Genomic DNA, 25,831 nt, shown 5'->3' on the forward strand with positions numbered 1-25,831 from the left:
AGGAAATTCCTGCTATTTTTTGCTGTCGCTGCATCGCTTTCTGCTGTACTTTGCAGGGGACTTTGTACTTTTGTGACCCTTCTAACCCCAAAGACCTCTAGCCAGCCTGCCTGGGCCATCTCCTCCCGCTGCCACGTCGCCCAGCCGGCACGAGGGTGCTGGGGCCGAGACTGCTGAGGGCTCCGAGCATCCCCCCGCGATGGCAGAGGGGGGAAAAGGCATTTCTCTAGGCACGGGCTGATTGCTTTTGAAATAGCTGCTCGCTCCCACTGGGGCTTCATGGTGTTCTTAATGGTGTCAGGGCAACCTGGACCTGCTCTGCGGTGGGGTGCCATCGTCCCGGAGAGGATGGCTGCTGTGAGGAGCGAGGGAACAGCCCCGTGCCCGGGGCAGCTCCGGTAGCAGAGCCCTCTGGCTCCCGATGCCCTGTGTTGTTCGGAGCAGAGGGAAGCGGCTCCTTCGTTGGCTGGGGTTTGGTTGGGAATGGGTCGGCATCTGCAGCCCCCTCGGTGCCAGCGGCGGGGGGACCGAACCTCACTGGGTAAAGGCACCAACAAACCAGCTGCTGCCCTCCTGCAGGAAAGTCAAAACGGGGAAGGTTTGTGATCATTGGGATATTCCCAGGCTGTCCCAGCACTCCTTACCCAAAGCTCCACTTTTCCTTTAATCTCCTTTTGCCTCAGTTTCCCCTGACATGGCTGTTTCAGACAACAACCCCCAGCAATGGCCCTTCAAGGGACAAACATCGCGGCCGCTTTCCCGGGTCCCAAATGGCACTTCCAAGGACAGCGCGTTTGAAATGTCGTGTTCAAACACGGTCGTGTGCTTGTGTTCTCCTCGGAGGTACGAACAGCTGTAAATCTTCAAAGAGAATAATGATTAGCCCTAAGCGGTGCTGGGCTGTGAGAAAACAGATCATGGAACAATTACTGAAAGCAGCGGAGACTAAAAGTAGCATTTAATGGGATCCAGCATCTTCTGTTCCCGCTGACCTGAATGCTGCTCCTTTTGCCAGGCAAAGGGAGCAAAAACCTCTGAGATTCGTAAGTTGGAGTATTTAGGTCGCACGTGGATTAGAGTGTGATCAGATTGGCTTTAATGTAGAGCTACTCTGAACACCTATAGATCATACGGCGCTGAGGGACCGATGCTTCCGACGGCTTTTAGCAAGGTGACGGGGCCAGCCCGCTGAAGGACTCTCCCTGCGGCGGCACCGCGGCGCTTTGTGCAGGTGTTATCAGCCATGTGTAATAACGGGGCCGGGAGCATGGCATCCCCGTGCCACGCTCGTCCCTGCCCAGACATGGGTGTCATAGTGCGGGAGGAGGTGCGGGGCAGAAAGGGCTTCCCGCATCCCCTCTTGTCGCCTCTTCTGTTCTTCGCAGAGACCTAACAAGCTCATTTCATTTAAGAGCACATCTGCACAGCTCTCCCTGCTTACAGACATGTGTTTTCTGCCCCTGCCAGCCTGATCTCTGTCACGGTGCTGAGTGGCACCAGCCCGTCCTGCAGGGGCCAGCGTCTGAGGGCAGGAACGTGGCTGCTCCTTGTCCTGCTCGGCTCTGCCAAGCTGAGGCCTCTCCCCAGCACGATTCCTCCATCGCCACTGGGAAAGGTGATGAGACAACCCAGACCCTGAACAGGATCAGGTCTGTGTGTCTGGCACGGCCGCTGCCCTGTCCCTCCATGGCCAGCTGTATCTCCAGGCTGGAAAGCCAGAGGTGACATGGGAGAGTGTTTCTCTGATGGATGTGATCACCTTTGCCGTCCTGGGCTGAACGCATATGCCTACAGGTGGTTAAGCTGGTGCTTGGTCTGCAACGTCATGCTCCTGAAGACCCCGTGGTGGTGTGTCCTCCCAGCCCAGCCTGGGCCATACGCAGGATGTCCCCTTGCCTTCAAACAAAGACCCATAGTGTTTCTGGCTTGTCGTCCCACCAGGCTCACCCACGGCTAAAAACTCAGGGTAAGAGGAAGAAGAAGGTCCTCGAAGATGCTGCAAGCTGTGACTCTTTAAACCAGGGGCTGGCCTGAGATGGTCCTTGTCCCACAGAGTTCCCATCTTCTCCCTTTCCAGTTCTACACCATGTCAAACCCTCGCCCCAGGAGAGGAGGCAAAAGACAACCCTCAGCTGGGTTTTCCCGGGTACCCAAATCACTGAAGCTATGGGGAAGGGCCCAGGTCTGAGTTCTCCGCTATCAGATGCTTTCCATTAGCTGAACAGAGCGGGGCTGTGACCCACAAGCATCCAGCCAGGGCATCGCACCAGGGCAGCGGAGCCCGGCCAGGTACCAGCCGCGGCCATCGGCTTGTGCAGAGGATGCTCCATCTCTCGCTGGCTCCCTCCGGCACGGGCAGCGCTGCCCGGCCCCGCTGCAATGCCTGCTGGCGTGAAGCCACGGGAACATCCAGCTTCCAAAATGCTCCGGGCTTTCAATTAGCTGCACCTCCACCAGGATATTGCTCAGCTCAACGTATCTAAAATCTCCCATGATGATAGATCGTGACTTGACAGGAGAAGCACAGCTGGCGGAGGGAAGACGTCTCTTCATTTCCTGTGACTTCCCGAGCGCTTCTTAATAACGCCGGTGCTCGTAAAGGTCTGTGGTTCTTGCAATCACGTGGAGAAATAATCTCCCTGGCTGACGCTGATGTGTTGCTACCTCGGGGTAAGGAGGCACCAGCTGTGTTTCAGCACCCAGACATTGCACAACCGCCGAGGATGGGAAGAGCTGATGGATGCTGCATCCAACTGAAAGAGGAATTTTGCGTCAGCAGAATATTCTTCTCAGCGCTGGGACGTGGCCAGGTTGCTATGGGGACACCTGTGCCTTTAGGTTTTTGATTGTGCAAGGAATCGGGATGCTCTTTCACCTGATTTCCTTGAGAAATCATGTTTCCGTGATCCTCTCTCCCAGCTGCCAGCCCTGCTCCCCACTCCGATGGCATCTCAGCCCGGTGGCAACCTCCAGCCACATCTGAGAGAAGGGTGGAGGGCTCTGAGATACAAAGCACTCCAACAAGCCCGTGCAACACCTGTCCTGAGCATCTCCGTCAGGTATTTGGTGCCGGCAGCGGGGGGGACACTCACCTGTGTAGCCTCGGATCAGCCGCCACCCACTGCCACCCCCAGCCACGCAAAGGGACGGTGCCAGCATGGAGGTCACGGGGCTCTTGCTGGAGCAGGGACTGACCTGCAGAGCTGTGCTTTGCCCAGGGGACCTGGGCTTAGCAGACAGCATCCAAACTCCCGTCTTTAAAATCAGGTCAAGAGCCCAGCCTGCCTCCGTGAGGGGCTGGAGGATGAAAACTTCAAGGGCTGGAAGGGTGTTTTTGAGTCCCAAGCCTTGGGAATCCGGCTGGGCAGGTCTGGTGGAGCCAGGGATGAAATCTGGGGAAAAAAGCCAGCCTTGTGAGCCAGTGGGTTGGGGCCAAGAGCCAGGAGAGCAGGAAACCCACCTGCACAACCAGCTCGAGCATCCCCGTGGCAGGAGGAGGAGTGGGGCTGGGGCTGCCATAGCAGCAGGGGCTCTAGGGAGAGGGAGAATTGCACGGAGAAAAAGAAAATTCATCCCCAGAACTAACCTGTGCCGAAAATAATCAGTGACTAATTTTATGTCTTTGTGATTGCCTTTTAACTGCGAGTTATTAAAGACGGGGAGAAAGAAGGCGATGTCCTGGTGGGAGGATAAATGAGCGTTGCCATAGAAGCGAGGGGATGCTGCAGCACAGCTCAGTCCGCCTGGACCACAAACCCCGAAGCCACGGCCAAGCACGGCGGCCAGGGACGCACCCCCGTGAATCCCAGGCAAGCTGACAGCCTGGGAAGTCAGAGAAGACGGATTTGTGTTATCAAGCCAAAGCCAGAGAGTCAATATTTAGCTTGGACATGGGGCACAGCCTGTGTGCAGCCGGGCCCCCGTCCATCACGCTGCTTGATTGCCCTCCCGAGCTTTTCCACCAGCAGCCTTCTCCCTGCCTGGTCTCGCAGCCGGATCGTGTTTCCCCCTCTCCGAGCTAACCCCGTCCCAGAGACACTTTTATCAGTCTCGGGGTAAGGGAGAAGCCGAGATTTGGGGAGGGGTTTCAAGGGATTAGGAAAGAATTTGCCTCTGGGAATCTCTTTCCTCCACCTGCCTGGGATAAATTGTCCGATGGAGATGGAGGCTTTGTAGCTCGGCGGGGAACTGCTCAGAGCTAAACGTGTGGAGGCAAAAATGCTCCCGGTCCCTCCCTGCTGCAGGAACTGGGTGTTGAAAGGTCCTGGAAAGGGCGAGGAGAGCTCTCTGTCCCGTGGCCCCATGCAGGGACGAAGCGGGAAGGTGTTTTGCCTGAGCTCTGCGCATGCAAACGTTGCCCATTCCACCCCTGGGATCTTTCCTGGGCGTCCCGGGAGGCAGGAACAAGCTTGCAAAGCTGCGAGCACCATGGGAAACACGATTAATGGGGAGAAGCAGGGATTTTTGTTTGGCCTCTATGATTTTCTGCGTTCATTATGTCCCTATGAAGCAAACGTGCCTTGCCAGTAATAGCCCTGACCTTACTGGGGCAGGAATAAAACTGTGAAAACCACCTTTGGCGTGTGCGCCCGCAGCCCTGGCACGGCGTGGGGGGGCGGCCTGTGGCTACGGCTCCATCCCTTCCTCCATCTGCGTTCGGCTTCTGCGGCACGTTCTTTGTACCGCAGCAGGGTTCATGGCGTGCTCGGTCCTGTCTCCGCCAAAGAGGGGAAATCCCTGCCCTGGAAAGCAGAGGGCTGCTCCCGGGTTCATTTGCTGCACGGTCCTAACGCAGGACCGTGACCCAGTCTCACCAGGTGGCCGGAGCCCTGGAAAAAGGCTGAGTCCCCTCCGGGATGCCAGTGCCCGGTTTATTCCTCCTTTACATCTTGCCATCAAAGCCCTTTCACATCTCTGCTAAAGAAAAATGTTAATACTGCAGGCGTGAAACGTCAACAGTTTGGGGGTTGTTGTTTTTTAATCCTGAAGTCTTTCAGAAGTGGCGCTCTGTAAGAGAGATGTCCTCAAGGCAGGATGCCTCCAGGATGATCCGGGCTGGTACCAGCCATGGCTGCACCACCTCAGGGACAGGCGCTTCTGCCTGAGGCTGTACCTGCCCCGGCTGAGCTGGGGACCCTGGGTGACCTTCACAGGCAGGGCCGGAGCCCGATGGTCCTTTTCGGCTCCCCAAATCAGAGATGCTTCAACTCCTCGCTACCTCCTGCGAGCGGGAAGCTGCGCTGAGGACCACATCCCTCCCCGCGTCCCCAGGAGGTGCCAGTGGCTGTGGCAGAGCCCCTGGGGACCTGGCTGTGGGAAGAGAGGGGCCAGAGAGCAAAGGACCTGCTCTAAACGCTGGCAAAAAAGTGGTTTTCACTGGGGTTGTCTAAGCACTGCTGGTCCCAGGGGGTTGCTCCTCCTGTTTCTTGCACCACCTCCTTAACTGTGCCTGGTGTCTGATCTGCCTCTCTGCATCCAGGGTCCAGCAAAGGGCCCCGGAGGTGCTGGGAGGGCTGGAGCCCCTCTGCTGGGAGGACAGGCTGAGAGAGCTGGGGGCGTTCAGCCTGGAGAAGAGAAGGCTCCGCGGAGACCTTCCAGCCCCTGCCAGTCCCTAAAGGGGCTCCAGGAAACGTGGGGAGGGACTCTGGAGCAGGGAGGGGAGCCATGGGACGAGGGGGAACGGTTTGAAACTGGAAGAGGGGGGATTTAGGTGAGATGTGAGGAAGAAATTGTTTGCTGTGAGGGTGGTGAGCCCCTGGCCCAGGTTGCCCAGAGAAGCTGTGGAGGGGTTCCTTGGACGGGGCTTGGAGCGACCTGGGCTGGTGGGAGGTGTCCCTGCCCAGGGCAGGGGGTGGCACTGGGTGGGCTTTAAGGTCCCTTCCAACCTGAACCATCCTATGATTCTATGATTCTATTCCCGGCACTGTATCCATCCCACAGCTGGCTCAGAGACCCCGGGTTGGGGAGCAAACGACCCCTTCTCCCCGCTTCGTGCTCACCCGGCGACGCTCACAGAGGGACAGTCCATGTCCCAGGTGCGTCCCCTGGAGAGCCGCATCCCCCTGTGCCTGCCTTGCCGGCGGCAGCCCCTGCTTTCGATGCCTGGGGCTAAACTGCCTTTTCTGGGGCTGAGGAGCGGGTGCTCCGGCTCCTGGTGATTGGGTGCTATTTTGCTCCGGCACCGTCCGGCAGCTGTTGCTGTTTATTACCCCGGCGAGCCGGAGCCAGCCGGGGGGCTGGAGGCAAGGCAGCAGTCGCGGTGGTCAAGCACCAGGTACAACTTTTTGTGGCTTTTAACCCTTTCAGTTGGACGTGGGGCAGCCCACGGGCACAGCCCGCAAGGCAGTGCTCGCCCCACTGCCGGCCAGCAGTGGGTCAGGGGCCATGGGCCCCATCCCGGCGCTGCCATGCGAGCGCGCACAGGGAGAGCGGGGCAGGCGGGGGGACTATTTTTGGAAGTTTCTTTGAAGTGAGTCAGCGATAGAGGCAACCTCGGGAGCTCGTGCAGGAAAAGTCCCAGCGACGGCGGAGCGGAGCCGATTTATTCATTGAATGGCTGTGGTTTTGTGCATTTAAGAGAAGATCTGGCGTGCGGAGCGTGGCGTCCGAGGGAGTGGGAGCGTGGGCAGCACCGGGGAGGGGGTGGACGTGGCGAGTGGTCGCACGGGAGGGCTCCTGAGCAGGCGTCAGTGTGAGCCAAGGGCTGGAGCTGGGCTTTGGGGCTGTGTGACATGGGCAAGTCATCCCTGGCATCGGTGGCCGTCCCTGGCATCGGTGGCCATCCCTGGCATTGGTGGGCATCCCTGCCCTGCTTGGCCTGGGCAGTGGCCGCTTGCTTGGTACGTCGGTGCTGGAGCTGGTCCCATAGGAACCAGCCCCGGGAAACCTGGTCCTGCGGGTGACATGACCCGTCCTGGTTGGGGATGAGGATCCTGCGCGGGCTGTAGAGCCCTGAAATGCATCTGCCTTCTGCCGGGGCACCACCCCACCTCCCATCCCGGGGGGAACAGCCCCAGGCATGGAGCCGGTCGGCTCTGGGACCGCGTTAACGCCCGCGGGGAGCTCGCTGCAGGGGGAGGATGGCTGCCTGCCCGGCCACGGCACGGCTGTCACAGAGCCCTGCAGCCGTTGTGGCACAACCTGGAAACGCACCTTGGGGGCTGGAGGCGGTTTGGGCTCCTCCTTTGGGCTCCTCCGTCCTGGTGCAGCCCGAGGGACGGAGGTGTGGGAACAGCCCGGCCGGGGATCTGGGAGCGCAGCGAGGCCGTGGCAGGACAGCCGTGTGCCGCGGGGCACTGCTGACCGCCCGCCGTTTGTTTTATCCCTCTCGGTTTAGTGAGAGTCCCTCGAAGTGACATGGCAGCGGGTTCCCGGGAGGTGTTGGAGAAAGACTTGGGATGCCCCGAGGCTACCGACGAGCTGCCCGGGCAGGCGGGGAGCCCTCAGAGGCAGCCCAGGAAGGACGGGAGAAAAGGTACCTTGTCCTCACCACGAGTCGGTGACCAGGAGGTGCCGGCTGTGGCCGTGCAAGCGCCGCTGCCACGGTGTTCGAAGCCCCACAGGAGAGGGCTCGGCACGGCAGAGATGGCTCTTTGCGGTGCAGTGAAATCAAGAGGCAACTTCGGACATCGAGGGGCACCCGCACGGCACCGACCCCACGGGGACATCGGCCACGGCCAGGGCGAAGAGGAAGGGAGGCTCATCGCCTCCTCCATCTTCCTCGGGCTCATCTTTGCTCAGAAACAGCGTGTAGCTCAAAAACACGACAGGCACTTGGGGGAAAAAGTCTTTAGGGAAAAATTCACCATCTTTGTTGTTTCTTTGGGGCTGGGAACCCCCTGAGCCAACGCGAGACTCCTGGGGCAGCTCCTTCGCTTCCCAGCAGAGAAAGGACCAGACTCACCATCGCTAAAACAAAGCTGAAGACTTTTTTTTTTATTTCCTCTTGAAAGCAAAGACCTTTCAGGCCGCGGTTCCCCAGTCAAAAGGCTTCCTCTTATTTACCCGTTTTGCTTCCAATATCGTGTCTTAGATTCCATCCTGGGAGCTGGTGGTTTTTCTCAGCGTTCATTCTTCCACCGGGGGAAAAATAAACTAAATCCGGCTCCAAGGGGGCAAAAATTCTGGTGAGGGCTTGCAAAGATGCGGCGTCCAAATCCCAGCGGAGCGAGGGCTGTGCCCGGAGGTGCCGGGAGGGCTGAGGCCGCTTGGCGTTGGGGCAGGTCGGTGCACTCTCCCCCCCACCCAGAGACCACCCCGGAGCCAGGGGCAGAGAGACCCCCAGGGAGCCCAGCACGCTCCCCAGCCCTTTGTTGCATCGAACCCCTGCAGAGCCCTCGGGACCCCTCCGGTTTTCTCCCCCACTTCACAACTGGGAAAAGCCCCGAGAGTCATCCCTGCGCTTCGTGGTCCTCTTGGGTGGCTTGAAGTCTTCTTTGAGGTCTGGTTGCTCCATGGTGCCTGGAGTTTGTCCTACTGTCCTGGCTACAGCCCGAGCTGCCTCCAGCCACGTGTTTTCAGGGTGTCCACACGCACCCTGGGCAGTTGGTCCCCCTCAGTGCGTCTTGGCACGGAGGTCACCGTCCCCCTCGGCTGCAGCTCCCCAAGGACATCCAGGATGATATGGGCTTGAGCCATGTCTGTTGAGTCCCATGATGTTTTGGGGCTCAGCAGCCACAGACCTGTGTGGTTCCGCTCTTACACCCCGACCTTGCCGCGATGGCCGGGTGGCTTTTTGCCTGTCTTCTGAAACCTCTCCAGGGGTGACCCGGCTGCGCTAACGGGAGAAACGTGGCTGTGATGTCCCCGCTCTGTGGGCTGGGTGGCAACGGGAAGACCCCTCGCCCCCAGCCCCTGGTGATTCCCACCTAATGAACGGCACCGTGCTTGTCTTTAACAGATGCCGACGCGCCGGTGAGCAGCGACGGGGAGAGCGGTAGAGCCCATGTAAGTGCGCAGCACCCCGGGGCCGGGGGCTGGGGGGGGACTGTCCCGCGGTGGCATTCCGCCCAGGAGGGCTCTGCAGGGTGTAGCAGAGTGTCCGTCCCAGGGGAGCCGAAAGCCGCGTCCCTCAGCTGTCGCTGTCACTGATCCGTGCTGGTGGGCAGCTCTCCCTCGGGGCACCGATCCGCTGACGCACACCAGCAGCCAGCCTGGCCACCAAACCCCCCCGTCCCCGGCAGCACCGAGCCCAGACCCCCAAATCGTTGCGTGCACCCCCTCCTCGTGGTGCCCTGACCCCACCAGCCAGCGTGCCCTGCATCCGTCCCGCTGCCCTCGGCGGGTGTGCGTAACCCTGCTCATCGGGGGGCGAATCCAGCCCCAGGGCTGCTCTGGGGTGGGCTTGCTCAAGCGCAGCCCGGGGGGTCAGCAGCCGCACCCCGGCGCCTGCTCTGCAGCATGGAGCCAGCTAGTGGCTAAATCCATCTTAGCAGACAAAAAAAAAAAAAAAAAAAAAAAAAAATGTCACCCCAACGTGATTTTAAGGCTGTCGATGCAAATACAGGCACTGGGGCTGGGTGCTGGAGGAGCCGGGGATGAGCCTTGTCTGGGGGTCAGCAGGGGCATCGGCTCAGCCCTGGGGGACGCGGGGAGCACCCAGGGGACCCCTGGGTCCCTGAGCACCCCTTGTTCTGGGAGGGGGCACAGACATGCACCGTGTCCCCCATCCTGCCCGGCCACGCTTCTTCCCTTCCCCGCGGGGCCATGCGATGCTCTTACACCCCCGGCCACGCTCGCCCCCTTCCCCGCAGGGGCTAGAGGAGGCGAGGACCTGGCTTGGTGTCTCTGAGCAGGATCCGGACGAGCCTGAGCTGAGCATGCCAGAGCCAGCGCCTCTCGGCGTGGACAAGAAAGTGGCGGAGAAGAAGCGGGCGGAGAAGGTGGGAGCCAAAGGCAGCGCTACCGCGCCTCCAGGTAGGTGTGCGGAAAAGCCCTTTTCTGCCCCAAAATGGCCAGCCTGGTCCCAGGTGGTCACAGAGGCATAGATCCTGTCCTGTGTCCCCGGCCAGCCCAGGAGCACGGTCTGGCCGTGGAGCAGTGGCGGGATGAGCTCTGCTCTCCACAGTCCCCTGGGAGCTCAGCGACATGGAGATGGGGCTTCCCATCCACCTGCCAAACTCTGCTCCTTCACCTCCTCCTCCTCCTTCTCCTCCCCCGGGCAGGGAGCAGCAGAGGCAGGAGCACGGGCAGAGGCTTTCCCCGCTTGAGCCCCAGGGGGCTGTAATGCCATCGTGGCCCAAACACCTCAGCCCCAGCCCCCCATGACACCCTTTTCCCCACCCCTGCAGTGCAAACGCCTTACGCTGGCAGTGGTAAGGCCGGCAGCTCCTGCCCCTGCCCATGTCCTTCCCAAACCCACCAGCACGGAGCCCTTTGCCGCTTCCCAGCTCCCCCAGTAACGCTGTTTCCCTTGGGGGTTCCCCAGTCCCCAGGAGCCTCCCCGTGCAGAGGAAGGTGGAGCCCCCCAGCCTGGACCCCGCGGAGGAGCCGCTCCTCTGGGAAGGGCTCACCCTCAACAAGTGCATCCTGGTGGCCTCCGTCGTCGCCCTGCTCAGCGTCACCTTCCAGGTGCTCCAAGGTGAGCCAGGAGCCGGACGGAGGGGGACAAGGTGGCCAGACCCTGCTGCCACCTCCTGCCTCCTCTCCCTCCTCTCCTTCCTCTCTTCCAGCGCCATGCTCCAGGGAGGGAATCAGCCGTGGCAGGCAGGACCCTCCACCGCCTCCCCTTCACGGTGGGTTTGGATGCTCCAGGCTGCCCCGATCCCCAAGACGGGGCCACATCCCAGGGTGGGGTGGTCCTGGCACTCCATGGCTGGGACATCGCACCCGAACAGCCTTGTCCCCGGCTGAGGGTGGCCTGTCCCTCTCCCCTCCCAGAGGTGGTCAGCGCCAAGGAGGAGGAGGTCCAAGAAGTGGTGACTGCCCAGCCTGCCCAGCCGGAGAGCAGCATGTTCGAGGCCAGTGATGGTGACGATGATGGTGGTGATGATGGCGATGATGACGACGAGGCTGACAGCAACCTGGTACGGGTCCAGGGTGGGGGGAGAAGCAGCTTCCTCAGGGGGGAGCATCTCATCCATGGAGGGAGAGATGGAGAGAGGTCCCAGTCACTTGGGCTGCATCACCTCTGCCTGGTCCCTTCTGTCCCCCCCCAGGCAGAGCCCTGGATCTTCAAGAAGTGGTTTGGCCGCTCAACACCAAAGGATGAGGATGAGGATGAGGATGAGGATGAGGATGAGAATGAGAATGAGAATGAGAATGAGAATGAAGAGCCTGTGGATGTCCCCGAGGAGCCACCAGCTGTGATGGAGGTGAAGAAGAGCCGGGAGAAGAAGCTAGAGAAGAAGGAGGAGAAGGCCCGGGAGGGTCGTGCCGCCCAGGCGGAGCGGAGCAGCCGGAGGGAGGCACGAGCCAAGGACAGGGCACAGGGGGACAAGCCCAGCAGAGCCCCCAGGGCCCCCCGGGAGCCGGAGCAGCAGCCCCAGAGGAAGCGGGGCCGGGAGGGGAAGGAGAGCCGGCGGGAGCGGGACGAGCCCAGGAAGGAGGGGTGGAAGGGCCGTCCCGGCAGGACCGACGGCGGCAGGGAGAGCCCGAAGCGGGACTGGCGGCAGCAGAAGGGCAGGAAGCCCTGGGAGCCGGTGGCCACCCTGGGGAAGGACGGCACTGCCAGGCACAGGGAGGGCAAGAGGCGCGACTGAGGCTGAGGCGACCGGGGGGCTGGATGATGCTGAATCCAGGGGGGTCCAACCCCGCTGCCGCCCCCGGCAAGGGCACCCTGCTGCTCCCTGCCTGCTCTCCAGGGACATCCATCCCCGGGCAGCGCTCCAGGATCGCCAAGCAGCGGCAGAGCGGCCCGAGAGCCTGGCACGAGCCTCCCCGGGGACTTTGGGCCCCCCTGGATTAAACGCACAAAGGCAACCTGAAAGGACCGGGGGAAGGAGCGTCTTCGTCTGGGCTTCATGCTATTTCTCCATCCCCACCCAAAAATCCCCCTTGCAGCTGGTTTTTCACTTGCGGTCCCCGAGGCATCGGGGCGGCGCAGTGGGCACAGGGATCCCCGTGAACAGAGTTTGGCTCCAGACTGTGTAGCTCTTCGCTTCAGTTAATGGTTTTATTTAAAGCAAATCAAGAGAGAAGTGGATTCGGGGTTAAGGAAGCCAGGCTGCAGCCGTCCTCGGAGGGATATTGGTGGAATGACCTCACCGGACCCCGGTGCCATCGCTGCGGGGTGATGCGAAGCTTGCTGGTAACACAAGAGGGCTGGAGAGCCCATCACCCGGGGATCCCTTCGGGCCTTCCCTTCCCAGAGTCGCTTTTAGGAACGGAACACAAGTGCAATATCACGCAGCGCTGTAGCAACTACAGGAGACGTTCACAGCCCCAACCCACGGCAGGTTTCAGTATTTGCTAAATCAATAGAGGTTAAAATAAACTATTTTCATTTTTAATAAGGTATGAAATTGAATGTTTTAAAAAAAAAAAAAAAAAAACAAAAACAAAACAAGAAAAGATCTTGGCCCTGGTTATGTTTGTGTGTTTTCTGTGCCCTCCCACCCCCATCCCCAGCAGACAGGGGCTCAGGGCTAGTGGATCCCTGTGTGGGCTACGGGATGGGCCCAGTGTGTGCTGTGCCCCCGCCAGCCCCGTGGGGACACTGCAAAGCACCAAAGCTCCCAGCACCGGGGGGGCTGCAGCCGGGACAGGCCCAGGAGCTGCTTTCCAGGGCATCGGACCCTGCGGAGGGGCCGGGCTGAGCTGGGAAGATGATCCGGGGGCAGGCGGGCTCCGTGCCGACGCCGGCGGGGACACGGAGCAGGTGCTTTGGCAGCCGTTTGCAGCCTCTCCTATTAATGGCTTGAGCAGCCCGGGAGGTGTAACAGGATCGCTCCCCTCTCTCAGCCCTCCCTCCCCTCATCCCCCGCTCTGGCAGCCCCCCGGGAGTGGGGTCAGTGGGGGGCGACGCAGACGGGACCCAGCAGGGAGCCCCGAGCCACCGCCAGCGGCTCTCCATGGCCCCTGGCTCACACAGGTCAGGGAAAGGCAAAGCTGGTCTCTGCTTTGGGGGATTTTTTGCCTCTTGTTCTGCTTTCACAGGTGGAGCCACGTGGCCGGCGGGGGCTTAGAGACAGGCAGAGGGCTGGGAAATGGCCAGAGGATGCTGCAAGGGGGGAACTTGGAAGAAGCAACGTCTGCCCTGCCCAGCCGTGGCAGGAGCAGAAGGCAAGGGATAAATCAGCGCGATCCTGGACGGATCAGCCAAGCCTTGCCCTCCTGCGGTGCCGCATCCAGCCCAAACCCCGCCACGGGGTCGGAGCCACGCTGCGGCACGGCCCCATGGGCACCTGGGGCATCCCAGCATCGGGAGCCAGCGTGGGGCAATGCTGGGCTGTGGAGCAGCCCCCAGGGACCGGCACGGCTACAGAACCCAGAACTAGAGCGATACTAACGAGCCAAACCGCGGGGAAAGGAGAGGCGGGGAGCTCCCGTCTCGGCGAGAAAAGCACCAGCTCCCCGGCTGTGAGGGCGAAACGGAGCGGGAGCAGGGCCGGGGCGAGCGGGGAGGCGGCGGGGGGGGGGCACGGCTCTACCGACAGCCGCACTCCTCTGCCACCATGTTGGGGAACTTGCGGACCTCCAGCCCCTCCGCGGAGAGGCTGATGATGAGCTGGTCGGAGTAGCGGACGGGCACGCAGCAGGGAGCCCGCTGGAGGGGCGAGCCCCGCTCCTGCATGCCCAGCAGCAGCACCGTGTGCGAGTAGAAGCTGGGGACGCGGGTGGAGAGGGGCAGCTTGCAGGGCCCCTCGCAGTTGTTGGCCGCGTAGACGGTGGGCATGACGATGAACTTGCGGTCGTGCAGGTCGATGGTGAGCTCCTGCAGGCGGCAGTGGGCCTGGTGCCGCGCGCTGCGGTTCTGCCGCAGCACCTTCCGCCGCTCCTGCCAACGCGCCCGCACCGTCTGCAGGGCCTTCAGCAGCAGCAGCGCGTGGAGCTTCCCAGAGCCGGGCGGCCGCTCAACGGCTTGACCCTCGCCCGGCCCCGGCGGGTAGTAGCAGAAGCTCAGGAGATGCTGGAAAAGCCCCGTGTTGGCTTGGAAAGCCGGGATGTCCCTCAGCTCCTGGATGACCGCCTGCAGCTTGCCCATCAGCAGCTGCAGCACGGTCCCCTCTGGCTGCCATTCCCCTAAGTGCTGCTCCAGCACGGCTCCGCTGTCCTGGGGGAAAAGCAGCACCGAGGGCTCCTCCGACTGCACCAGCCGCTCCAGCGCCGCCTCCTCCGACAGGTTGAGCAGCTGGTGAGGGAGGGTCTCCATCACCTGGAAGTCCAGCCAGTGGCGGGAGCTGGGCTGGGGGGGCGGCTCGCTGGAGGGGCTCAGGACCCGGCGGATGAACTGGGTGAGGATGCCCAGGAACTGGCCGCTGCTGCTGCCGGGCGCCGGGGACGAAGCGTTGGCTTGGCTCGGGGCGGTGGGGGACAGCAGCTCCTCCGTCCCAGCCTGGGGTGGGCTGCGAGGAGAACACAGCGAGGGTCACAGGGTCCCCTTGTACCCCAGGGGTCCCTGCCCCACATCGTCCCACTGCTGACCCACGGCAGAAGGGCTGGGGCTGCCCCTTTCTCCCCCCAGCTCCCAGCCCCTGCGTTTCTCCACGGCTGCGGCCAGGGCCACAGACCTGAGCTGCGGGTACGGAGCCATGTCCACCACCCCGTCGGCAGAGAGGTAGGAAGAAGGGGCCAAAGCCACCTCCTCTTCCTCCTCCCACCGTGACTTGGCCAGCAGGAGCAGCACGGGGGTCATCCTGGTGAAGCACTTGTCATCGGAGCCGAAAAGGAGCTGCTGGGTCTCCGTGGGGGACAGGGGGGCACCTGGTGACGAGAGGAGCCGGTGGGGAGGATGGCGGTCAGGGATCTCCCACACGTCCCCGCAGCCCCTCATTACAGACGGGCTTGGGAGGATCCCAAATGCCCAAGGCAGGACGCAGAGGGCACGGACACCAGTGTCCCCCACCGCCGCGGGCTCCCCATGTCCCTACCTCCGTCCCCGCGACGCCTGATGGCCAGGGAAGCCTGGAAGCTGAGCTGCTCGCTGCTGCGGGCGACGGATGCTACGGTGGCTCCCAGGACCAGGTACTGGGTGTCCCTGGCGAGGCAGAGGCTCTGCAGGGAGGCGAAAGACCCACCGAGGCCGTGGGTGAGGCGTCACGGGGGGAGGACACCCAAATGAGCCCCCCGCTGTGGTCCCCGCTGGCTCCGGGTCACCCAGTCCGCGGTGGCCCGGGGTGCAGCGAAGTGGGAGGCTCGGGACCACCGGGAGCAGAGCGGGCAGGGGGGCTCCCCCCCAGCCCCAGAGCTCCTCGGGGAGCCGTGGGGGGCAGGGGGGACCCCCGGGTGGGCAAAGAGCCCCGAGCGGCCCCAGACCCGCTTCTTCCGGCAGCGGGGCCGCGGCTGCCGCCCCCGGGGAGGCTGCAGAGCCCCGGGGAGCCGGGACCCCCAGGAGGGGCTGGGGACCCCGGGTCGTCCCTCCGGCCCTGCCGGCAGCTGGGGACAGGGCAACAGCACCATCTTCAGGCACGGCTCGGCCCGGCGGGAGGGTGCGACAGGACAGGGATGCTGGGAGGGGACGGGAAAGGGACTGGGAGGGGATGGAAAAGGTGCTGGAAGGAGATGGTAAAGGGACTGGGGAGGGGATGGCAGAGGGACTGGGAGGGGATGGGAAAGGGGCTGGGAGGGGATGGAAAAGGTGCTGGAAGGATATGGTAAAGGGACTGGGGAGGGGATGGCAGAGGGACCGGGAGGGGATGGTGAAGGGACTGTGAAAGGATGGGAAAAGGACTGGAAGGGGATGGAAAAGTGACTGGAGGGGATGGCAAAGGTGCTGGGCCAGCAGAGCTCAGACACCTCCCTCCCACCTTCCCTGCACCCAGGACTAGACCCCCCCGGCCACGGCCACCCACCTGCTCCCGTGCCAGCCCCGTGCCCGTGGCCAGCAGCTCCTCCCGGTGCCCGGCCCCCGGCCCCTCTCGCCGGCCCAGGTAGAAGAGCAGCAAAGCCACCTGCAGCTCTCCCAGCGACCGGCCCACCTCCGCCTGGAAAACCAGCTTGAACGACAGCTTGGCCTGGGCTTCCCACTGCACTGGAGAGGAGAAGACAGAGCGGGGTGAATCTCCCCTCCGGTGGCTGTGGGCATCCTGGAGGGCGATGGGTGAGGAAGGGGCTTCGGGGCCGAGCACCGGCCCCACGCGGTGGCCAGAGCACCCAGGAGCCAACAGGGTGGGGGGACCCAGCAAATCTCCTTTCTGGGTTCAGGGAGGGGGTCAGTGGGGCAAACCCCAGCGAGCCGGGGGCTGCCTCGCTCCCGGAGCGGCTCTGGCAAATTTTCATGGGCAGATCCCCATGGAATTCTCTTCTCCCATGGCAGCTCCACCGGTGGCTCGGGGACATTGCGGCCGTTGCGTCGCAGCCAGCAGCGCTACCTGGGGAAATGCCGCTTCCCCACCTGCCCAGCACCGGCGAGTTCAGCCGAAAACCCAAAATCCAGGAGGGGAGGAAGAGATTTCAAGAGAGGAACAACCGTGACCCTCTTGCTACAGAGGATTAAACCCGAGGGGTCAGCCAGGGTGCCGTCCCTCGCGCACTGCACTCACCACTGCGGCGGGACGGCGGGGTGCACGTTGCCGTGTTCCCTACAGGGCAGCTGGACCCTGCGCTCCCCGGTGGCACCGAGCGCCAGAGCCCGGCATGTGCTGCAGCCGACTGCGAGCAGCCGGGGCTCACCCCACCGGAGGAGCGGCCAGATCCACCCGTCTGACCCTCTCTTCACTTTTCCCCATTGGGCAAAGTTGGGACGGGGCCCGAACCCACGTCATTAAGGCAGAAAGTGAGAAACACTCGTAATCTCCAAAGCAGAGCAGACGCCGCCGAGACTGCGGCACCTGGGCATTAGCCACGGGCTGGGACAAGGCACCCTGCTGAACACCAGCTGTCATCACTACCAAAGCTTCTTAAAAATGTACCCGGAAAGACATTTTACGGCACCGCTTGCCTAATTTTCAAAGGAACCCAACCCCGCCCATTTAATTCTGTGTTTAAATGTCTGATTTAGGGCAAGGAAACAGCATCGGCCTGCTCGAAGCCAGGCTCGGGCGCGGGGGTTTCGCACCAACCTTCCTGCAGATGCAGCACGAGGAATCGGTCCTGCCCCGGCTCCAGCACGTGCGCGTGGATGCGCTTGAGGGGATGGAGAGTGGCACCCGCCGCCCCGGCCGGGCAGAGCCCGAAGGTCTCCAGGTGGCTTCCGTCCCAGCTGCTGCCTTGCCTCAACAGCTTGATGAAGGTGCTCTCGTAGTGGGTGAGAACACCCACAACTTCCAGGTGCCTCGGGGTCGGCCCGTCCTGGTCCATTTTCACCCTGCACACGGGCCCTTCCAGCCCCCCCAGTGGCCACGGGTGCAGGCTGGAGCTGGCCCAGCTGACGGCCCCATCCTCAGCCATCCCCTGGAGGCACCTTTCTCCTGGGTCAGGCTTAGAAAAGAGGCGAGTAGCCACAGCCATCCTGGATCTTGCCGCCGAGCTGGGTCTTGCTCTTTCCTGTAAACTCACGTTTTCTCTCTCGCTCTCCCCCGCTTCCAGTCCCAGCTCCTCCGAAAGCCTTTCCCCCGCGCTCCCCTTCCTGGGCAGGGCTGTGGAGGGGAGCAGCAGCACCAGGCAGGGCAAAAGCACCCCAAGAACAGCCCTCATGGTCCCACTTCAGCTCCTCCCCAGGCAGTCGCTCGAGCGGCTCACGCGCATCTCAGAGCACTGGGGCGGGAGGGGAGGACGGCGTCTCCCTTTTAAAAACCGGTGGCCTTGAGTTGACAACACACCTCCCTCGAGAAACTTGAAGGCTGTCAGGCCGGAGAAGAGGGAGGGATGTTTCAAAGAAACTTTTTTGGTTCTATTTTTGGGTTTGCATCTAGTATTGGAAATGTAAAAAAAATTAAAGCTGTTTCCCTCACTCGTAGGGACGCACGTCCTTGACTTCAGATGTTTTCTAAAGGAGGATGGACGTCTAGACTTGGATCTTCATGGGGACTGGCACATACTATTCCCATCAGCAGTGAAACACCGGGAGGGAAGAATTCGCCAGACCAGGAGGAGGGAGACGAAGCCAGATAATGGGCAGAAACTAAGTAAATGTATGGAAAGCGCCGGCCTCTCTCCCCCCGCGGCTGGCACCTCGCACGCTGCAGTTTGAACACTGAAGAGTTGACTTAGAAATTCTCACGACACATGTATTATAAGGATTTTTCCCTATCTAAGATGCCAGCACTCACTCTAACACTTGGAATTAGCAAATCCATCCCAGGGAAACCTCCCCCCCCACCCAAGGTATCGCCTTTTTTTGGCAACAGAGGGCAGGGGGGAAGGTACCTGCAAAAAAGCTCCAGAGCACACTCGGACCCTTCTCTGGGGTTCCAAAACTTTGCAGTTTGGAGCTCAGGGTCTGGCTGCAGCACGTCACGAATGGGCTGCGCACCCCAACTGGAGGGGGACAAAGGCACCGCACCACGGGGCTGGTGAGGGTGGACCTCTCTCTCCTCCAGGAGCTGACAAAGGACACGCAAAGGGGAGACCCACAGAGGCTGACTCGGGCATCGGGCAGCTCCGCTCGAGCCAAAGCGCTTCTGGGGCAGCCAGGAGGGGCTGGACACACTGCCCGGCTCCGGGCGCGACCTGCGTCAGGCCAGAAGAGCCAAAGCCTTCGATTCCTCCAGGGCACGCAGCTGCAGGGCTGTGGCCAGTAAAGCCTCCCCTGCGGCCCGTGAAACGAGCCAGCCACTGGCCAAGAGCCCGAGTTGGGCACCCCGTCCCCCAGCAGGCACCCCAGCATCCCACGGCGAGACGTCCCAGTTCAGCGAAATCAATCCTGGAAAGGACAGAGGGGAGAAATCTCAGAACTTCTTTTCCTTTTGAATGGGAACCAAATGATAGTTTGAAGGAAGTATTTAGTATAAATAAAACCACAGAGGACTAAAAGCTTGCCAAAACTAATCTAGGCGTGGGAGGATATATACAATAAAAATCAGACATGACAGCAGGTGCTTCGTAACGTTACGGACAACATTTAATGAACTATAGTAATAAACAAAGACTTAATATCACTGCAGCTTTGGTGATTTCTTTGACTAAACATTCCCAGAGATCTCTGCCACCGCCGCAGAGGAGAGCACCGGGGCTGCGTTTGTGAGCCCACCTTTGGCATGAACAGCCCAGCCAGCAGCCGGGGGGGAGCCGGGCAGCTGCGTGCTGGGGAAGGATGGGGATGGGTGCCTCTCTGAAACCGTCAATGAAATCCTGGCTGGTGCTTTTCAAGGACTCCCGAGACACAGGTCAAACCCATTTCCTCCGTCGAGATGTTTCCAGCTTTCAGCTGGCAGCACCGGAGCTAGAGTACAGTGCCCTGGCACCGGGATGAGAAAGGTTTCCGAATGCAGCGGGAGCGATGCTCTTCCCATCGCAACCGTAATCCAGCAGGAACACAGAGAAATTCTGCTTGCCCTCCAATCTGCCCACCGCTGCCATCACTGGGGATGCAGTGACAGTCCTCGCCATGCGCCGATGACAAGTCTCCCCACCACCGAACGAACGGCTTGATGGCGGGCTGGAGTTGAATAGCCACTGCTGAACTGGCCGGTGATTTCTGGGACGCACATGAAACACTCCAAGAGGGGCAACACCTTACGCCAACACAGCTGAGCCCAGGCCGATGGGGCTGTTCAGTTAGAATGAGGTGAGGAGCCTGGAGATCTCCAATCCTTTGCCTCCTCTTTGGAGAATTTCCAAAATGTAACCAGACTGGGAATGTTTTATATGTTTAAGAGCTAAAGAAAGCGAACAGACGGCAACATTTTTAACCAAGACGCAGGAAAATTGAAAACCTTTTAATGAACCTACGGGATCTAGTCAAATTCACGGGCATACAAAACAGGAATATTTCTCAGAATTAGTCGTGATCTGCATATAAAAAGATACGAGCTAAAGGAGTCCAACGGGACCGAGTCCAGGAGGGGCTTCAGTTGGAGGGAGGCGGAGGGGGGATAGTGCCCGGCCCCTCCGCCGGGAGAGGTGGCCTCATCATGGGGGGCAGAGGAGCAGGGGGAGGTACACCGGGTGCTGGTGGCAACTGAGGTGGCACTGGGGGCGGCGGCACTGGTCCAGAGGGAGGCATGGGAGGCAGGGTCATGCCTCCCGGAGGAGGCGGAGGCATGGAGTCTGGCAGAGGTGGCCTTGGGGGCAAGCCATTCATCAGCGGAGGTGGAGGAGGCCGCTTCACGGTTGGGGGCCCTGGAGGGAGGTTTGGGGGAGCCGGGGGCTTCTCCATCTTGAAATGGAATTGAAGGAAGAACTGGGGAGGGGAGAAAAGCAAAGAGAAGGGAACCATTAATCCTCAGGACAGCTCAGACCTTTCCTGACCTCCGCAGACCACGGCTGCCTTCCCACCCTGGCAGCATTCACGACCTGCACCAGACTTGGCCAGTACTTTAACTCCTCTGAAACTTGTTCTAAGCACTAAGCTACCCGTGATGGGGTCAGTATTCCCCCCGGGCATTCGTCCCCTGCTCTCACATGCGACACCCAATGAGTACACCCACGCCGCAGGCTCACCAGAGACCTGGGTGCAGGAAGCATGCAGCGAGGAGCCCCAGGGAGGACACTGTTGCAGGTTTCTGCACCGTTCCGCTGCTGCTGGCAGCAAGCGAGGATTCTACCTCCCAGGTTAAATTCCCACACAGATCACACACAGGAAGCTCTTTCTGTCAGGAGGAGCGACTGCACAATTGCATTGAAGGAATGAAGATTTTTAGCACCAAAGCCAGCAGGGATATAGCGGATGCGCCCTCTCCCTGCACTGCCTTTCCCCCCAAGCTGCTCTGCCCCCTGCTCACTCTTTAACCCTTAAGAAAGACGTTGCGGTGCTTCAGCTACCTGTTTGGTTTCCCTGTTCCAGTGGGTCCAAAACTTTCCCTCTGCTTTGTCGATTTCTCTGCTTGGCACCTGCAACAAAAAAGAAGAAGGAGCTATTATTAGCACCACCAGATTAGCTCAATGGCCCTTTTTAGCACCAGAGCCTGCAAGATAAGCACAGCTATTCCAGGCCTTTGTGAGATGCACTAGTCTCGGATGTTATTAGATAGAGATGGGGACAGGAAAGAATTAAGTTACCTCCCTATCGGTCAAGGACAAGTGCGCTGGCAAAAAACCCTCTCCTAACATCTGCACAAAGGCTGAGGAGCAAAGCCCAGAAGGCGCCTTTCTGTGCCAGACACCGCGAATTCAATGGCTCCCCAGAGCGCAGCACACAGCCTAGTTTTCATGCCAGAGTCCTCCACTAATTCTCAGCAGGGTTTAATGACTTCCAGTCATGTCTTCTTGACCCCCCGCTTTCCACTCCATTAACACCCTGAGGGCTAGAACAGAAGTCTATAACAATGTTCACTGGGAATTAATGTCTTGGAAAACATGGGATTATTGGGAACTTTCCCAATAATCGGTTAATCCCAAATCTTACCTTGAAAGCTATGGTTTCATAGGGCTCCGCTGCCATCAACAGGTATTGCCAGCGTCTGTCGGGGGGCTCGATCCTTTGCTCGTAGGCTGACATGAACCGATGGCGAGGCATGATACTTTCTGCAATCTCCGGATAATCAATCTGTTGGGGTGATATTGCAGCATTAAGGGGAACATCCCCTTTTCACTCTCCCTTCATACAGAACAAATCCCTCAGCTGTGAAGCACAGTGAGGTCAGTTCCAAACAGAAAACTTACTGCCACCAAAGGAAACAGCCCAACAACTGCCATCGTGGATTTGCTTGACACAATCAGCAGCAGAGGACTAGCAAGGTAAGGCCTTTCTTTTTTTTTTTTTTTTTTAATTTTATTTATTTCATGAATCCTGCAAAGAACTGCTCATTTAGCAGCACTCAGATAACCCAAACACCAAGAATTTAACAGCGGCCCTACCTGGAAGAGAAGGCTCTGCTGGCCTGTTTCTGGATCTCTCTGTTTGGTCACTGTAAAGAAAATACGAAAGCTCAGAACATCACATAGCAGGGTTAGAGCAACATTATTTCTGCCCTAGGAAACACATAAAGCTTCTAACAACAAAGTATTACAAGATTTTTCTCCCACTTATTTAAAAAAAAACCTGCCACATTGTCTTTAACCGAAGCTACTAAGGATCTCTAGCAAAATTCAGCTGCCATGGGGCAAAGACTCTGCGCCGCAGAGCAAAGCTGGGAGATAAAGCAGCCAAGTTTTGTACTGAAGGCCAACACAAAACAATGGGGAGTTCAGAGCAAAAAAACTTGAGCTATACATGCAATGAGTGATTTAGGAGCATTAGTGAAAGATGGTCCAGCACAATAAAAGAAGAGAGTCTGAAATAATGTCATCGTCTCCTGCATGACTACTTATAAGAGCTGAAAGCCTGAGACGTACCAATCTATTATTAAAACGGTTCTCACTCGGCTGTCAGCAATAAAGAGATGTTCCATGGGTAATTTAAACAATAAAGGACGTCAGGAGATAAGCCCATATCTTATTCATGGACAGATCTGCTAAAAAGACTAATTAATAATTCACACCCACAGCACTGCACTTCAGGCAAGCTCCAGCAGGCATTAGGTGTCCCCGACGACAGACAGCCCTGACGTACCTTTGTAACCCGGTCGTCCAATTTTCACAAATTTCTTCACTTCCACTTTGACTTTTTCTGGTGCGGGCTGGGCAGGGGCTTCCTTAGCTTCCTTGGCAGCTCGACGGGCCCTGGATTCATTTGAAATGTGCCAAATTTAAAAGGGTAGCCACACTTGCTTCTAAAGGATACGCAGTGAGCAGTTTGAATCCCTCGCCACGGAATATTTGGTGCTTCACAGAAAGGATGCCAGGAAAACCTGCATTTTCTCTTCCATGTGCACCACTACAGGCCAGTTGTATCCGCGCCTTCCCCCGACTAAAGGCTGTCATCTCAATTATGTCATCCACCCCCAACATGACCTTGGTGCCCGTCTCCACAGACGGATTTGAGAAGATTTACTTCTTGAAACAAAAAAGAAAAAAAAAAACCCACAAGCTAATCATCTAAACCAAACCAAACTGGATTTCTTAATGTAAAACTTACAAGCTTCTCCCAACCTGTATTCACAAAACCAGATGCTTGTAACTAGACTCAAGACGGTTTTAGAACTGCTTCTCCCCCATCCTTCAGGAATCCCACAACTGGCTTTGAACTTGAGCTCAAAATGGAGCTTGTCAGCGGCATTTTTTGGAGCAGATCTAGGCTGTACCTCCTGGCTAGTGCCAGGCTGTTCACTAGGAAACAAATCCAGTCAGAGAACACTCGAGCACCATGTGCTACTGTATAACGGAGTTCAAGATTTATAGATGCACGCAGGCATTGTTTCAAAGTGCTTCAGTAATGGAGAATAAAGCTACAGTGCAGAATGACTTACAAATTGGTCTGATGCTTCTTCCCCTGGGTATGTGCTAAGTAACTTCCCTGAAATAAAAAACAAGGCAGAAGAAAGTTAAACGAAGACAGGACTGTTCCTACACTGACAGATACTTGTCACAGGAGAGAGGATATCACACGTTGACAAGGATATTTTAATCCTTAGGAAAGAGCAATCTTACTCAAAAATTGCAGAATGTTCTCAAGTGCCGAACTGTCAGAAACTGTCAGGCTTAACACACACACGAGCCGGTACCCACCCATCATCTCTTCAGCAGTCAGCCATCAGGCACGTCCCCGGTTCTTGCGTTTGAAGCTGCTATTATTCTAAAACACCTGCTGCCGCGATCAAGACAGACAGCTCTTCAACTCACCTCATTGTTGTGCAGCGTTAGGCAAAGCTTGCATTCATAAGAGCCCAAGTGATTTTTCATAAAATAAGGGTCCTGGGAAGAGAATTGTTAAAACGTTACAAACAAAATACATGGCAAAACAACAGAATAATCAAAATACTGCCCAACTTTTGCTGCACTGGAAGAACTGAGTTTGTAGATTTAAATTAATAGCATAACACTGCTTTAGGACTATGAAAACAGAGAGAAACAAGAGCAGCTTTGTTAATTGGTGACAGCATACCAACTACAGGCAAGAAACGGCAAAATACAATCCAGTCCCGAGAAGACTGAAAATAATGTCGTAACAGCTACTCGAATACGCAAATGCTGGCACCTCTCTGGTCAGCCCCATCACAAATGTTTCTCGTTTGGCTCACACATTACCAGAAACAGAAATATTTAATTTCAATCCACTAAATCTCTTGCTATTTCGCTCAGGCAAAGCTCTAAACCTGTCCTCACAACGGTCTGCAGGACGGCAGCCCCGTGTCTTTTCTCTCCTGCACAGGCAGAGGCCAGGGCTCACCTTGTTGATGTCGATGGTTTCCAAAGCCAGCTGTCGGAGCCTCTCCCTGCGGTCTCGGTTACTTTCTGAGGCAGAGGCTACGCCTCCGCTTCCAGTTTTACCTCCAGGACGATGCTGAAAATCCATGATGGGGATTTCTGTGCTTCAGCTACTTATGGAGAAAGAGTCTGGAAAAATGAGGAAAAAGCAACATGAGTGATAACCAACGCTTTTCCTACCCTGGAGCTCACACCACTATTTAGACCCATCAGGAGCACCACAAACCATGCCCTGGAACTCCCCACACAATGCCATTTCAAACGGAACTGGTCTTGTACCACTGACACAGTAAGTTGAGTAGAACTAAAATGATCCAAAATAACAGGTCCCCAGAGCCCCTCCCATCTCCTCACAGCCCCTTCTTCTCCAAAGAGACGTATTCCTCCCCAAAATGCGCAGCGACTCCCCCCAGCACCCCTCACCACCCTCCACCTCGATAGCGAGCAGCCCCAGAAGTTGCCACGGGCCAAAGCCCCTCTTCACCACCGAGGTTCGGTGCTGCCCCACCACCCTGACGCCCCCCCAAGGCCCCAGAGCCACCCCCACAGTCCCAAACCCTCTGTGAGGGTCAGAGGCTCCCCCTATATCCCCCCAGCAAGGCCAGGGCCTCTGCACACTGTCCCCAACCACCCAGTGAGGTCTCAGAGCCCCCCCTTCCCTCAGCAAAGGACAGAGCCCCCCCACACACACATCCACCCTCCAACAAGGAAGACCAGGGAGATCCCCAGCCACTCAGCAAGGTCAAAGCCCCCCTCAAACGCTCCCCAGCAAGGGTCAAAGCCCCCCCAAATACCCCTCAATTCCTCAGCAAAGGTCAAAGCCCCGCTCCAGTTTCTCAGCATGGGTCAAGGCCCCCCTCAAAAACTGCCAGCTCCTCAGCAAGGGTCAAAGGCCCCCTCAAACGCCCCCAGAAAGGGTGGAAGCCCCCCAAACACCCTTAAACTCTTCAGCAAAGGTCAAAGCCCCCCCCCCAGTACCTCAGCAAGGTCAAGGCCCCCCTCAAATGCTCCCCAGCAAGGGTCAAACGCCCCAAATCCCCCCCAACACCTCAGCAAGGGTCAACCCCCCCCAAGCACCCCCCACCACCACAGCAAGGATCACACACACCCCCCAACCACCGCCCAGCCCTTCATCAAGGAATTAAACCCCCCCATGCACCCTCAACCCCTTAGCGAGAGTCAAAGCCCCCTCAAACACTCCCCAAGCGCCCCCCTGCATGGACGGAGCCCTCCCCCACCCCCCGACAAGGCCCCCGGGCCCCCCCGACATCCCCCCGGCCCGTACCGGCGCCCACGGCCCCGCTCCCGCGTCGCGCTTGCGTCCAGCGCGCGACTTCCGGCCAGCGCGCGACTTCCGGCTTCCGGCGGGAGCGCTTCCGGGGCGGGC

General features: G+C 59.0%; 3 protein-coding genes across 3 annotated transcripts; 1 reads left to right on the forward strand and 2 right to left on the reverse strand.

Moving 5' to 3' along the window:
• Window positions 1-6,598: 6,598 nt before the first annotated feature.
• LOC128900540 (nucleolin-like) lies at window positions 6,599-12,452 on the forward strand. The gene is made up of 8 exons (XM_054181801.1): window positions 6,599-6,691; window positions 7,337-7,474; window positions 8,900-8,946; window positions 9,753-9,915; window positions 10,427-10,579; window positions 10,671-10,733; window positions 10,879-11,024; window positions 11,157-12,452. Exons 2-8 carry the CDS (start codon window positions 7,357-7,359, stop codon window positions 11,697-11,699), a joined length of 1,233 nt encoding a protein of 410 aa, XP_054037776.1. The 5' UTR covers window positions 6,599-6,691; window positions 7,337-7,356; the 3' UTR covers window positions 11,700-12,452.
• Window positions 12,453-12,518: 66 nt separating this feature from the next.
• On the reverse strand, window positions 12,519-18,728 carry AMH (anti-Mullerian hormone). The gene is made up of 5 exons (XM_054181793.1): window positions 17,160-18,728; window positions 15,951-16,129; window positions 15,030-15,153; window positions 14,670-14,862; window positions 12,519-14,504 (listed from the first exon to the last, which is right to left on the reverse strand). Exons 1-5 carry the CDS (start codon window positions 17,731-17,733, stop codon window positions 13,586-13,588), a joined length of 1,989 nt encoding a protein of 662 aa, XP_054037768.1. The 5' UTR covers window positions 17,734-18,728; the 3' UTR covers window positions 12,519-13,585.
• A 1,172-nt stretch (window positions 18,729-19,900) lies between these two features.
• Window positions 19,901-25,793, reverse strand: SF3A2 (splicing factor 3a subunit 2). Its single transcript, XM_054181802.1, has 9 exons — window positions 25,730-25,793; window positions 24,407-24,573; window positions 23,860-23,931; window positions 23,487-23,533; window positions 22,691-22,800; window positions 21,997-22,046; window positions 21,545-21,685; window positions 20,962-21,030; window positions 19,901-20,380 (listed from the first exon to the last, which is right to left on the reverse strand). Exons 2-9 carry the CDS (start codon window positions 24,530-24,532, stop codon window positions 20,048-20,050), a joined length of 948 nt encoding a protein of 315 aa, XP_054037777.1. The 5' UTR covers window positions 24,533-24,573; window positions 25,730-25,793; the 3' UTR covers window positions 19,901-20,047.
• Window positions 25,794-25,831: the final 38 nt, after the last annotated feature.

Source organism: Rissa tridactyla, chromosome 22, assembly GCF_028500815.1.
Source record: "Rissa tridactyla isolate bRisTri1 chromosome 22, bRisTri1.patW.cur.20221130, whole genome shotgun sequence".
In the NCBI taxonomy this organism is placed as follows: Eukaryota; Metazoa; Chordata; class Aves; order Charadriiformes; family Laridae; genus Rissa; species Rissa tridactyla.